The sequence below is a fragment of the Dromaius novaehollandiae genome, chromosome 1 (assembly GCF_036370855.1).
Source record: "Dromaius novaehollandiae isolate bDroNov1 chromosome 1, bDroNov1.hap1, whole genome shotgun sequence".
NCBI lineage: Eukaryota > Metazoa > Chordata > Aves > Casuariiformes > Dromaiidae > Dromaius > Dromaius novaehollandiae.
Genome location: NC_088098.1, coordinates 196,037,919 through 196,053,207, shown reverse-complemented (window position 1 = coordinate 196,053,207; position 15,289 = coordinate 196,037,919). Strand labels below are relative to the sequence as shown.

General features: G+C 39.9%; 1 protein-coding gene across 4 annotated transcripts; it reads right to left on the bottom strand.

The window, feature by feature from the left end:
- Positions 1–679: 679 nt before the first annotated feature.
- On the bottom strand, positions 680–15,167 carry SLC46A3 (solute carrier family 46 member 3). Of its 4 annotated transcripts, none has more exons than XM_064504966.1 (6): positions 15,087–15,167; positions 14,262–14,476; positions 7,163–8,036; positions 6,662–6,745; positions 5,225–5,381; positions 680–3,328 (listed from the first exon to the last, which is right to left on the bottom strand). In XM_064504966.1, the coding sequence occupies exons 2-6, from the start codon at positions 14,451–14,453 to the stop codon at positions 3,241–3,243; spliced, it is 1,395 nt and encodes a 464-aa protein (XP_064361036.1). In that variant the 5' UTR covers positions 14,454–14,476; positions 15,087–15,167; the 3' UTR covers positions 680–3,240. The 4 variants fall into 4 exon arrangements, with proteins under 4 accessions (XP_064361036.1, XP_064361035.1, XP_025964721.2 ...); XM_064504965.1 differs by lacking the exon at positions 15,087–15,167 and adding an exon at positions 14,877–15,056; XM_026108936.2 differs by lacking the exon at positions 15,087–15,167 and adding an exon at positions 14,634–14,813.
- Between the last annotated feature and the right edge of the window lie 122 nt (positions 15,168–15,289).

Sequence of the window (15,289 nt, the reverse complement as noted above, 5' to 3'; positions counted from 1 at the left end):
GTCTGTAAAGAAGCTAATTTTAGGGGTCAGCCAGGCTAGAAAGCAATGGTATGTCCAAGAGTTTATGCTGTAAGCTGTTAATAAAGCTGTGGGAGTTGAGGACAAAGAACTCTTGAGATAAAAAGGAAGGGTTGCACTTGCAAGATGTCTCAGAGGAAAAATGTACAGCACTTTAACATACAGGAAAAGTGACAAAATTAATCTTGGTGCCATGGGCTAAGCTGTGCTGGGGGCTGGTATTCCTGGCCCAGCCCCTTCTCATTTTGTACAGGCCTCAATCTATACAGCAGGTTCTGCAAGCAGCAACCCACAGACCATGGCCAGACTTAGGCATGCCGAGGGAGGTGCCTGCACAGCCAGGTGGAGCTGGGATGACCCTCTGCATCTAGGTCTTGCCTGGTTATGCTCTCTTTGGGCCCAGCCTGGGGCACTAGTCTTGTTGGTGCAACACTTTTGGAGCCTCCACACTGACTTCTTGCAGATATTGGTGGTGTCCTGCTGTGTAATTCCCCTCCTCCTGTTGGTGCTGATGTTCTGGGGGCAGTATCCTTTTCTCTCACCAAGTGCTGGCAGGAAGCCAAAAAACAGATGCTGCTTCTGTTTACAGAAATGTTACTCCACCAGTCATCCTGCTGGTTATTTGTCAACAATCACTTCAAGAACTACAAATACAAGTTAGTTTAAAAGACCAAAATGCACTTTATTAATTTCTGTCAAAATAATACTTGCCTTTATATACACATAGAGCAACAACCTGAAGATTTAGATTTAAAAACAAAAAACACAAGTACCTTGTTTCCTCAATTTGCATTGTGCTAGGCACTTTAAAAACACTTTTCATATCCTATGTATGTTTTGACCTAATTTTACAGCCAGTTCTAAAGGCTGTGTCAGCCACAAATATTTTGCAAACAGCACATACTTTGTACAGCAAGATCAAATCATAACAAAGCCATCCCTAAACTGTACGTGAAAACTCTCATTTGGGCTAACAGAATGCTACTGCTGAATTAGATTTCTTTGTTGCTACCATCAGCGTTAGCAGAGGCCTTCACTAAAGAAGAGGAGATGAAGGAAGACTCCCTATTTTCTTTGTTTGCTTTATTTTTTCTTAGGCAATTTTGTACGAAATAGTACATTTCATAAAGAAGAAAGGAAGACAATGTAATCTTTGTGCTGAAGTCCTTCAGATCAGTGTTTTGTTAATCTCTTTGGAAGTACTTACTATGTTTTGGACCCACTGATTGTTATAAAACTTGGCTCCCTTCTCCAAGAAATTGGCAGCAACTCAGGTGGTGCAGGGAAGGAGAGTTAAGCAGTTTTATTTACTAGCTAGTCCTTAAACTGGACAGCAAAAGCCAATGGCCTTTAACTGCCAACATCAGCCTTGGTAGTTCAGGACAAAAGAGTGAGAGCTGGCTGTATTTATTAGCTGCGTATTAGCTTTATTGCCCTTATCCTGGAGGAATTGAACTGCTTTCAGCAGTGACAGACAGTAGTCTGCTGGATAGTATAAACTCTCCTTGACCTTACTTGAACTCATTTCCAAACCTCTCAGTGGTCATGATGCATAGCTTGGAAACAATATTGTAGTTCAAACAGAAAGGATCTGCCACAGTATCATCCTTGATATGCTGATATTTTTTGGTGGACTGCCACTAAGAAGCTCTGCAGAAGTAATCTGTTCATATGACGGATATTAATTCATATTAGTAGACCACTGATTATGCACAGTATGCTATGGCTGTCATTTTTATCCTATGCTATGTGCATGCAAAGTCAGTTCCCACTTCACAGGTGCTTTCCTACGGTTTTCCTCTTGTGAACATCAACCAGCTTATCATATTTTGATTTTTCTACCTAGTCTGTTTTGGGGGAAGAAAGTCACACACAGCCTACCTGTACTTTCAGTAATCAGAACAATATTACCTGTAAAACTCTCTTAAAAAAGCACATGGGAGTGGTCTTTAACGTGGTGATCATATTCACATTTCTTCTGCTGTGCTGTACATTCCAGAAGCTGTGCTAATTTCTACATAAAGATCTCAAGCAAAAAGCTAAAGAGTCAAGGAGCAGAAACTGATTTCTAGGTTTGGTGCTCTTGCTAATTTGCACTGTGGCTGAGGATGAGTCACTTGTTCTGTTTATTTCTCTCTCTCTGAAACAGAAGAGAGCATCTGTAAAGGAGGGAAGTTCTTTAAAATTAATAGCATTTATAAGGTGCTTTGAAGATGAGAAATGCTACTCAAGTGCTAATAAATTATGCTGCATTCACTGCAAGATGATTAGATGCATGGTTCAGATTTGGTCACCTTATTTCAGGGATATTAAAAAAAAATCAGAAGATCCACTGAAAAGATATATCCTTTCACTGGAAGAAACATTTAAGTCCAGTACAGCCCAACTTGGCTGGGAAACAAGTATTCATGGGACAAAAAATACTGTCTATATGCAGTCCCCACTACATGGAAAAGGATAATACATTTATAATCTAAAAATAAATGTGCAGTATGGCCTCTGCAATATGTAGGCATAGGCCTAACTTCACACTCTGCATGCTGGAAATTTTCTAAGTACGACTGCTCAGTGTGAAAATCCATTTTAAGAACTAAGTCACAGGCAAAGTCCGCACATCGTAAGTTAGACTTGCACAAACATTCTCTGCTAACTGCAGCTTACAGCAGATGCTAGTATTTCTTCCAGTTTGGTTGCCTTCTGAAAAAAGTACCTTTTAGTTTAATAATTTTAGACAATTCTGTATGCTTCATAGTTAGGCAGCTTTTTTATGATGTCCACAGTGGACTGCATCCTTTGCTGGCATGAGCTCCACTGGCTTCAGCAGAATTCCCACACACTCTGGCTGAAGAGCTAATAAGCTTATTGCTGTCACCCCACTTAGAATGATACAAGATGTACAACATGCCACAGCTAACATTTTCAAACTTGAGAAAGGGTACCTGGAAAGACAGTATCATCCTACCTTATTTTTTCTTTATGCTGAAAGCAGCATTAAAATCTCCACTGCCAGCCTATTTGCATAGTTAAGTATACGAGCTAGTTTAATTCAAGTGCTAAAAGGAGACACTGGAAATAGAGTGCTATCAGTTTAGTGGTTAGTGTTGCAGGGCCACTTTTAGATCGCATCTTTAATTGTTGTGTTGTCTCCATGCTGCATGTGTGATACAATGGTCTCTGCCACTGCATGTCAGATTAGAAAACCCAGGTAAGTGAATCCTTTATTCAACTATCAGTACTGTCTATGCTGGATACTTCTTCGTGTACAAGTAGAGCCAAATCCTCTCCATTCCAGCTTGTGCACAGAAGCCAGCTGTAAGACAGAGATAAGACAGATATCTTTAGCTCAGATAGCTAAGTACAGCATGCTGATTCAGCCCCAACCAACACACCCGATAGCTCTGTTAGAGCCACCGTTTGTCGCAAAAAGCTGTTGATGTGTCTCAGTAAATAACGGCAATGACAGTATTTGCCTTTATTACACAAGTTAGACTATTATTTCTGCTCTCCTTGAAAAGCACTGAACTACTATGCTAGATTTATTACAGACTGGAACAAGCTACTGCTTCTGCTTTCAAATAGTAACATTGCATGACACTCTCAAAATAATGGTTTTAGAAGGGTTATTCAAAGGGCAAGACACCTGGAACTCCAGTGATAGAAGGAAAAGAGAAATAACCTACAAAACTTTATGATGAGGATGGACTATAGTCCTGACTGCAGGATGGACTCATTTAATGGTAAATATTTATTACCCTTTGCACAGGAGAGAGGGCTTTTTTAACATACAGCACTGATCAAACAAACTATTATTTTATAAGTTGAAGGTACTTACTGGGTTTTCGGCCATATAACAAACTCCTCACTTTTTTATTACCTTCTTGGAAATTATTCTCCATACCCAGCACATGATCCCTTTGCTTCAACTCCCTTAGGTCTGAGACCCATCACTACCTTACTCTTAAGTTACTGTTACTACAGCTACACTGAATAGACTGAGGAAAATAATACAGTCAAGCAAACACAGATTTGAAAATTGTTGTAATTGTTGTAATTGTTGTAATTGTTGTAAATCTGCAGCATTCTTACTGCCTCCTTAAAACTTAAAATGCAGCTGATCTAGAGATAAAAGGTGATTGAGGTAAAGTCTAGGCATTAGGAAAAAAGATAAAAACCTCCAGCGAGTACCGTCCTCTTAAGAAAAATAGCCTAATTTATTTTTTTCTGAATGCAAGTGAGAAATAATGAAGAGTGATTCTTCTGTTATTCAGATCTATGTTCCAGCATCCAAAAGAAACATAATTTATACTGGAAAGAATGTGAGGTGAGTTTAGCTTTTGTGAATACCTGTGAAAAATAATCCTTCACTATCAATACTACCAGAAGATTACTAGATAAGATTGTATGCAAATACTGTAGAGGTGCATTTTTTAAACATGTATAGAGGCTTATTCATATGGGGCTTAACATTAGGGCAGATCTTTTACAGATTTTAGTGGCACATCATCACAAGGTATACATGACCAAGGACCTGGAAAGACTTTTTTTCTGCATGAAATCTTTTCTCAGCAGCACGTGTTAAGGCCTCAAACCAATGCAAGGCACACACATGCAACCAAGGGTAGAGTGTATCCTCCTAGTAGTAAATTCAGGCTAGATTTCAATCTGGGGCAAGGATGTGACAAGTTCACAGCCATGGAGCTGAAGATAGGTAGCTGGATCAGGGCCAGAACTGGAGTGATGATGGGAAATCTTTTGCAAGGTAGGAGGTAGGTAGTAAAGAGAAAGAGCAGGAGGCTTCAGCTTCTAGCAGCAGCTGAGTTACTGCTGTCAAAGAACTGATCACAAGCCTCACTGAGACAAAGCAGTTCTTCATAGCAATGGGCTCCCTCTCCCCTGTCCTGTCATCCAGTGGAAGACTTCTTACCATAGCTCCGCCCCCTAATCTTAGCTCTGTCTCACTCCAAGCAGCTCCCTGCTGCCAAGTTCTCTGAATACTTTCCATACACTTGCTCTATATAAGCAGGTCCCAAACTGAGTGGAAACTGAAAAGATAACTACACACAAAATAAAATACATCCAGTATATTAGAAAATACCAAAGTTTGAGAACTACTGCACTAAACCACTCTGCTTCAAAGCATGCCAATGAGAAATTACCAGTAAAAGTAGTCAAATTCTAGAAAAGAACCCTTCTGATACATACTTACCACAGTGCACTCAGTGGAATTAGACAAAGGCCTGCTGATAAAAGGAAGCTGAAGCCCGAAAACCATGCAACAGTAGCTGCATAGATACTATTAAAAACTGAAAGTGAAATAGTACCGGTCACAACTTCTAAACAGGCAATACAAGCAAACACAGCACCTGCCAAAAGAAATGGATGGATTACAAACAAAACAAAATGAAAAGCCTTTCAAAGTACTAAAGTTCTTAAACTTGTTTTGAAAGACATTTAGCAAAGATCTGCAATATTTTAGCAAGTATCCAAGTAACAAGCACCTGAGTATCATATGTCTTTGCCATGGAAGTGTCTTCCATGGGGACTCCTTTGTTAAGTCCAAACTATTCATCCCTGCTATGTTCTGCACAGCTCAATCCTTTACCCCTTCCAATTCTTTCTCCTTTCTATTCTCATTCTTCCCTTTTGTGTTTCCCCTCTGTTGTTGTTCTAATCTTACCCCTTATATGTGGAGAACTTCACCAAGGCTCTGACCCAACAAAGACTGCTGGTTCAGCACGTGTCTCCTCATTTTTGAAAGGAGATGCAATCTATAGGAGTTTTGTACTGAACTACTCATTGGGGTGGCAGACCATCCCTTCAGTGTATTTTTGAACACATTTTCCCATGACACATCCATATTCATGGGGCTACAGAAAAAAATCACAACAGGTAATCAGAAAGTGATGACAAGTGGCAACCTGATTCCTTCATCAAACTACTCAAGCATCCAAAGCTCTGAAGAATGCCAAGAAACTGCAAGAACAGCGGTGCAGGTTAGCACACTCCAGTACAAAGAAGTCTTTGTTTTAGTGCATAAAGATATGTCTTTTTAAAATAAAATCAAACATTTTGAGACCTGACTTAAGCTTTTTTTCTGTGATTCACAGAGAAAGTACTTCAAGAAGTAATATGTTATATCCTTTGGGAAGTGTGTAAGTAGCCATGGATACCCATTAGGCAGGGTGAGTAACGCAGGATCTAAGTCTTTAACTGTTTTGAAGTGCTTTTTCAATTGAACATCTACTGCTTACCTTTCTAAATTATAATGTGTGATGCTGACTAAATAGCTAAAGTATACCTTTCTCTGCATGTCAAAACCTGGTAAATGTAGAAGCACTTGTAAAACCACAACTGTACAAATCCTGAGCACTCCTCTGCTTCATGTTCTCCATGGTCATTTTTTAGAGCTCTATCTCCTTTCAAAGTTGAAACTTGCAGGATAGTGTAAAAACACAATCTTGTTCATATCAAATTTGGTTAAGAACCAAAAGCCACTAATATGACATAGGATGATATTATTTGGAACTTTAAAAGAAAAGTAATCCTAAAATATCAATATCTATCTGTTTGCTTAAAGGTAAACCTAGTGCATCTGTTATGAAACAATGTATTGCTGTATTTTTTAAAAACAAATTCCACTCACCCTGTTCACTAGCAAGAACGACTTTTGACAGCATGGACCGTAAAACAGGAATAGGCATAAAGCAAAGTAAAGATGGTATTCTTACTGTAAAGCAACAAATCAGTCATGAAACATTACAGGAAAAAAGCTCTGGGAATTTACAAACACACTGCAAATTTTAATTAGTCACATAGTTTTTAGTGCTGAGTTCCCTGGATAGCAACAGGCAATAGAAAAATCAAACCAAAAGTGCACTGAGACACAACTATCCAAGCACAGAGAAAATAAAAAAACAATATATGTGCATGGCACTAAAAACCAATAATACATAATTTTGTCTATCCTCCACACTCTTTTTCTTTTAATTAAACCCTAAATGACTCTGGCCTAACCTTGTATTTTTTACTGCTTTAGGACCCTTTCGAGAGGTACCTCAATACCTACCAACTGCATTAAGTACAGATAACATAGCAGTATTTTCATATGTATTGTTGACCAGAGAACACTTGGTTCTGAACTCACCTAGAAACATGAGCAGGGTAGTTTTGGCAAAGGCAACCATGACCATTCCTCCAATGCAAGAAAACATTCCAATAAAGACAATATAAATGTCTTTGAGACACTTAGAAAGTAAGTAAACTCCTAAAAAACTAGTCAGAGAGATAGAAGTGAAGGCAGCTGCTCCATATCCAATGTATACTTCATTCCAGCAGAGTGGTTCATCCAGTTCATACAGTGTAAAAAGTGAACTCCCACCAAACATAGTAAACAAATAAGTCATAAATGTAAACAGCAACACAATGATTAAAATTCTCTTTTTAAAAGGGGCAATTTTAAAAAGCGTGTACACTCCAGAAAATGTCTCTTTAAGAACTTCTTTACAAGATACTGGATCCTGTTGCTGGAATTCAGATACATTTACTGTATCTTCCAGACAAAATATAATATAGATAATATTAATGGCATGAAGCAGAGAAGTTGTCACAAATGTCCATGTAAAGCCTACTCCTTTTATAAAGTAGCCAGAAGACAGTCCTGCCAATCCAGATACAAGTCCAAAAATCAAATCAACCACAGCTATTCGTGTTGTTTTCTGCTTCTCGTCATGACACACATCTGCTATAAAAGCAAAGCCTCCTCCAAGGAAAGCTGCCATACTCCCAAACAGTCCAGTAATAAATGCAACCCCATATAAGATAGAGAGTGACAAGGAAAAGTATGACATCATAGTGAGGAAGATATTTGTAATCAGAGCTCCCATTGATGGTAAAACTAAAGACCTTTTTCGTCCCTGGCGATCCCCATTAGCTACAATGACAAAGGCAACTATAAGGCTGGGAATTGCCCCACTTAGGTCCAACTGCATAGTAAAAAGAGAGGCCTTTTCTTGAACTTCCTGCAAAGAGAAAACAAAAATAACAAATGCTATAATAAATTATAAAAATACATATTACAGACTACAATTATAATTAGCATGCATTATTAGCATAATACAATACATATAAATTATTATATGATTTAAAGTAATATGTAATAATGTAATACGATATTGTATGTGAAATCATATTATACTATGTTATGCTATAATGAAATAAAATACAGTACTATATAAGACCACATTATATAATAATGGCTAATACAAAGGATGTGCACGTTCAAAGATTCCCACTTCAGTAATTTTACCTTCAATAGCCCTCAAACATGTCTTGTTACAGTTTAAGACAGAGACAGAACTTATCTTAGACACACTCTTACAATAGCCCTAACAGAGAAGCTCCAATGAAGACAAGAGAACATTTCTTTCGACCATACTTTTACAAGAGCAGGTGCTCATACTGTAAGTCCTTCAGCACAGGGTTTTGCAAAAGGACACTGGCTCTATTTTAAATCTTTCAGAAAACAGTACAAAACAATCTTTGATTGAGGAACACATTCCAGACTCCCTACTTACATCTTTCTCCATAAATAATCCTACTGAGAGAGTTACAAAGAAATGATTCACTGATTAGGATGCTATATGAGTAAACAGATCAGGATTTGCTCTGACGTCCTGAAGTACAATGCTAGAAATAATAATGATGCACAAATGCGAAATATAGCATTAAAAAATGATACTGATTCACATGTGCAGACATGTGAACTAATTACTTTTTAGAACATTGGAAATTTCTGGGCTCAAAAAGCTTCCAAGTCAGTGATCTCCCTATTGAGATGCTATAGCAGGTATTCACATAAAGAACAGTAGCTACATGACGATAATAAAATGTAAACAAATATGAAGGGAAAATTTCTGAGTTCTTTTTAACAGTTTAAAAATAAAATGATTTTGATAAACAACTAGTTAATAGAGTATTCATGGTTATACAAAAAAGAACAAAAGTCAAATAGAAAAAGACTATCTTGCACAGTTATGAAGCTGGCTGCTAAATTACATTCAGCAAACTAATTCAGATCTTGTTTTCAATGTATTTATGCAGGCTAGACAGACAGCAGTCAGAACAGCCCTTTAAAAGAAAAAAAACTGTTCAGATGAAAGAGTAGCAGTGGAAAAGGAAGTAAAGTCATTTGCACAAACTCATATACTATCTCATCCCACGGAATAAGCTTTCAGATGCAGAGAAGTGACTGAAGTCACTCTGAAAGTTCTCTTGAAGTTCTCTGAGGTATCACACAGACTTGGGCAGGGGCCTGCACTCTTCGAGAATCGGGAGAAGGTACAGTCCTGTAAGACTTCTCAAGCTTTTATATGCCTGTATTTAAACCATCTACATTACAAGTTTTAGTTGATGCCTCGGTAGCTAGCATAATGCCCACTGAGTAGCAGCTTCTAAAGATAAAAGAAAAACAAAACCCAAAAAACAGGACTTTCAGGAATGTACTTTCGACAATTTTTAAAACTGCTGAACGCTTTATAAACTCATCTTTATATTTATAGGCAGAGACCATGAGTTTCCAGTTCAAATTCTTCCTTTGTTTACAAGATACCAGGTTTTATTACAAGAGGAAAATTCAACTGATCTTGGGAAACTCGTGGAAAGCTCACAAGACCCCCAGCACTCTGGAGTCTTTCACTCTCTTCCCTTACGGTGTCTGTCTGTCTTAGGAGTCATGATGTCATGTCCACTGGCCACCACTGTAGTCACCCTAGGAAGGTCAAAAACATGAAGACTAAACAGATTTAAATGGAAAATAATACTCTGATCCCTAATACCTCCTCTTCTGATGGATTTTGGGACAAGTAATGGATTTTATTGTGCTTTCTGGTTGTCTGTGCTTGAGAACAAGGAATAAAATGTGGCCTAAACAGTGGGTAAGCAAGGCATTAGATCTATTTATTCAAAAGAAAAGAGAGGGGGAGAGGAGTCAAGTAAGTGGCCATGTCTGCTGAATGTGACAGTGCACAGAGAAGCCGTACAGACCGGTGAAAAAAGCTGCAGGAAAGGAAATGATTTAAAAAGAGGAAAAACACAAAGAGAAGGCTGGCATGGTATGGGAAACTGTTTGGTCTGAAGGGACAGCATCAACGAGAAGAGAAGCAACTCAGCCTGCAGACAAATGCACATAAACAAAGCACAGACATCTCCAGGGGCAACGATTAACTGCATTTATGAAGACTGAAAAAAAATCTGATTAATGAATAGTGCTTTTTGCACAATTTATGGAGCAAAGAGGACACTCTATGACTCCATGTTGCAAGCATTGTATCTTCAGGAACATTTACATGCTAAGACATCAGTATCAAAGAAATACTAATACATTAGAAACAAATACATTTGAAATAAAACCAAATGTTATTATACATCATCTCAACCCGCATACAATACAAATGTTACTGCCAAAATCATAATGAAACATGAAACAGAAGTAATAAAATAATGAAGACTTAGGTTTTGTTGTTTTAGAAGGTGTGCAACGTAAAGAACATGACTACACATCCAGGTGCCACAAATAACCATAACTTTGCTGACGTAAATAACTTGTCTACTGATGACACAACCCAAATAGAGAAGGACAGCATTTAGACCATTTAGAGGGTAAAGAACATGACCACCTCCTTCATGTATTTATAAAGTAAATGGAAATGAATACAGAAAACGATAGGTCAAATATTCAGCTCATTTAAAATCATACAACTCTATTAATATCAACAGAACTACAGAAATTTGAAGAGCACAGTCTAGCTTTGTAATCTGCGAATTCACTCTACTCTGAAAAAATGATCACGCTGGATAGAAATAATTTTTAAAATCACAAAATTCAAAATTAAAAGAATGAAAATGAGGAAGCAATTCACTTATATAAGGATTAAATAAAGAGAGAAATGTTGTGCCTGAGGCTGAACAATGGGCAGGACATGATAAGCTGACAGGCTTATAAAATTAAAAAATATTACTGAGTAGCAAAGGAAAATGCATGTCTTGGATGATAAATGATGTTTCAATATAGCTCCTCCTGAGCTAAAAAAGGATTATTCAAGCCAGCAATCAGAATGTTCCAGCTTTTATTCCAATGACTTTTGAACTCATTTTGATTAATTATAAAATGACTACATTCCTTCAAATCTTAAGAAATAATTAATCTAAATGCTGCAAAGACTATCCATTTTGAATTATATTATACATCTTTGCAGGCTGCTGCTGATTTTGTTTTCAGTCTCTTTACATTTTGCTGTGAAATTGGTAAGATTAGTAAAAAGCTTCTCCATTCTCAGAACTCAAGGATTTATACTAAATTAACTGGTGAGGGATGTATCTTTCTAAGAGCTAACCACAAACAGGGCTTGATAGGAACACTTCTGGCAGAAAAGTTTTCGTAAGTAAACTTTCCATATACCTAAGTTAGGGTGATCCTGGAAAATCCAGAACACCAACTTCTTATATTCTCAGCAAAAGCCTAAAGATCTGAATTACTGAATCTGGTCTTTTCACCATACCCATGATTATTGCTTAGCATGGAGACCAAGTTTCACTGAAATTAATGGGCATTTTGAGAGTTTCATATTCATATACTATGGTAAAAAGTATGGCATAAAAATGATGCTAGACACCCAGGCAAGAGCATGACTGATTAATAATTCATAGTCTGGTGATATCGACTGAAATGAAGGGAATGAGAATTTGTTAGGGAAGGGAAAACAAAACAGTTCTATTGGCCATAATTCAACCACCATCTTGAAGGCCTTATATTCTTAAATATAAAGTCAATTACATTTTGTTTCTGTTATGCCAAAAAAAACAGTAATATGTAAATTCACCAACACATCAATTGGAGACACTATCTAAAATTCAGCTGAAATTAAGCACTGTGCTTTAGTGTTTTGCAAAACGGAATATCAAGTCTTATATCCTGAAGCATGTGTGTTCACAATTTGGAAACCAAGTTGAATTTGGCGGGGTACTAGAAAATGCTAAGTGCAAAAATGTTTGTGAAATGTAAGTTTCTTCACGGGGTCTGCATTTGGGATGGGATCCACCAAGTAAGTTTTTTACTGTTGTTGTTTCCACTGAGACACGACATCATATGACAATGCACCAAAAGAGCATTAGCTAATACTAAAGAAACACACTTTGGGGGAGTAATTTACAAGCATTATTCAGACAAACCCCACTTCATTGACTCACAGTTATCCACAGTCTTCGGGCGCACCAAAACATATTGGGTATTCTCTGACAAAGAGTGAACTATTTCAATGGAAGATTATTTGCCATGGAAACGTCTTTTTCCCCGTTAGAAACCTTTTCTGCCTTAAAGGCTTGGCAGTTCATGTGTTCATCTCCTCTTGTGCTCTAAAGATATTTCAGTTCCCAAGTCGCTCTTCAGTATGGTGCCACAGATAAATGGACATAAGCCTTAGCAGCCCAACCTCAGGTTGAATTTGTTTTGAATGATAGAGTGCTTAGGTCCAGTGATAAATGTCCAGCAGCCTAGCCTCATCTCATGACAGATTTCTAAAGGAGCATCCCAGACCCAACCATCAGCAAGCTCTGATGCACTTCTCAAGAGCATTTGTTGTCATGAACAATGCTTTCTTGGTGTTTAATTAGTAAAAGATGTATACTTGAGGAAGACCTATTTGTGCATCTACTGGGTTCTGACTATCATGGGATTGTTTTTAATGGGTTATCATCTCCAAATCAGTTCTAATGGGTGGCATGTATTACCTCCCTAGGCTGATCAGTCAGCCCAGAAAGTGTGCTACTCCAGAATTCGATTTACCTTTTTACTCCCAATTTCCTTCTACTACCACAGGCTTTTATCAGATGAGGAAGAATCTACTCCCATGCTAAAAATTCTGAATTATCTCTTGGACCATATTCTATGGAATCCCTATGTGGCATTTAAAAATTTCTTTTGTATATGCCAAATGAGGCAAACAAACTCAGGCATTCAGTCTCATGCATATGCAGCATGTGAGAGACTCAAATCTGGCATGTAAACAAAATTTTAAAGTGCCACCTGCAACACTGCAGCAATCACTTTCAGCAACATAGGGCAATACCAACTGACAGTCTCCCATTAACTCAAATTTCTGTGTAATTTACAGTCCAAATAATCTACTTTTCTGATTCTGCAGAGTAGTTTCATTAAGTTCCACTTCATCTGATCGAACTGGCTGTTGGCAGGGTGGTTCTGTTCTACTTCTTCTGCAAATATGTTCCCTCTGCCATCCCCTGTGTTAGATGTAGCAATCATGTGACCACAGATTCTCAGAGCAGTTCGATGATTCAGAAAAAAAAGTACTCAAAAAAAGGTGTTTCAGCTGAATCAGTGAGCTGATCCAACCCAAACTGTAACATATAGCTGCATAATTGCTAGATCCAACACAAGAAGAGAAAAGACAATGGAGAGAGAGAGAAAGGAAAGGGCTATATGATCACCTCTTCTAGTGGCAGCCCATAGTTAGTTATGCTTAAGTCGTACACATGAAAACTGTGTAATGGAAGAAATTCCAATTAACATCTCTTTACCCAGCAAGCTAAAGTATGAAAAAATGTTAAAAATGTAATTATCCACAGGATGCTGCCATCTTGCCACATTTATATTTCAACAAGGCAGAAAAGTACTGTTGAGAATGGTAAATCATTGATTATATTTGATTGTGCAAAGATCAGCTGAATCATTTTTTTCCACTTTAAAATTACAAATTTTTGTTATTTTCATTCTCTCCCCATCCTTCATGCCTGTAATTCCTCTACATTAAACACGTTTTAAACTAGATCTTATTCCTGACAATTACAAGACATTTACTTAAGTTTTCATAGTTACAAAGGACACTAGAAGCCACACAGTCTACTGACGGTGCATAAACACATGCATAACTTTCAGCGGAAGGAGGGCCCTCAACTGTACACTTTGCAGTGTAACGCCCACGTAGTCAATTTGGGCCCAATCCTGTAAGGTGATTTTAAACCCTTAGCAAAACCTGAATTTATAAAAGTCCCTTTTGGGAAACGATTGTTTGTCTTTAAAGCACTACAGCTATGTACAGCGCAACACAAGAGTAACGAGACAGCAAAGTGAAGGTAGCACACAAATACATATGTACGTTATCTTGATACAGCACACACCAGCAGCAAGTTTTCTGTTATATATTTATATTGTATTTTTTCTCTCCTCTTACCTTCTGCTTGATATAAGCTGGGTTACTTTTATTTTGTTCACAGTGACTAATATTGCTATTGCTTATGAAAGTGGAATTGTATTCTTCCTGCCACAGCCTCCGGTAGATAAGCTGCTGCATCAGCGGGCTGGTCAAGGAAGACGCAAACGTGTAGACGAAAATGACGGGCTCCACGCACAAAACCTTCCTCATTTTGGGATTCTGTTTTTAGCTCTCTGCACCAGAAAAAAAAAAGCAATTATTTACTGCACGGAAGGAAAACAACAGACCTACCTGCACGCTGAGCTTAAGCTGCTTGACCTGCGCGGCGGCGCAGGGGCAGCTGGCCGCTGCCGCCGGACGGGAGGCGGCGGCACCTTTCGGACCGCTCACTTGTTGCTGACAGCCCCGTCTGCGGAGAGCTCTGCCGTGGCAGCCCCTTCCCGCGGCCGCTCACGGAAAACCTGGGCTGGCCGACGAGGTGCCCCGCGCCCCCTCCGCCTGTCCCCGGCGCGCCGCCGCGGAGCCCCAGCTTCGCCCGCGCAACGCCGGCTGCCGGCAGGGCGCCGAGGCGCGGCCCGTGATGGCGGCCGCGCGGTCGCCGCCGCTCCCCCCCGCGCCGCCACCGCCGCCTACCTCGGGCCGCCTGTGCCCGCGGAGGGTGTCGGCGCCCGCGGCCCGCTCTTGGCTGCGCCGCGGCGGCCCTCCCCCGCGGCCAGGCCCCGCCGCCAGCGCCGCACCGAGAGGCGGGACGCGGCCGTGCCCCGCGGCCGTGCCCCGCGCCCCGCCCCCCGTGGCCCCGGCCCGCGGCGCCGCCATCTCGCCCTGCCGCCCGCCCGCGCTCACTGCGCGCCCGGTGCCCGCGGCGGCCATGGCTCCGCCCCTCGGTGGCGCAGCGCCGGGCTGGGGTGGGCCGTGGCGGGGGGAGCCGGGCGTGGCGGCGGCGGCGCTCCGGGGGGAGCGCTGGGGCGGGGGGCGGCTGCGGGGGGAGAGCGCTGGCCGCGAAAATCATCAGGTTGTGACTTCACCCCCTGAGCAACGGCGGGTTA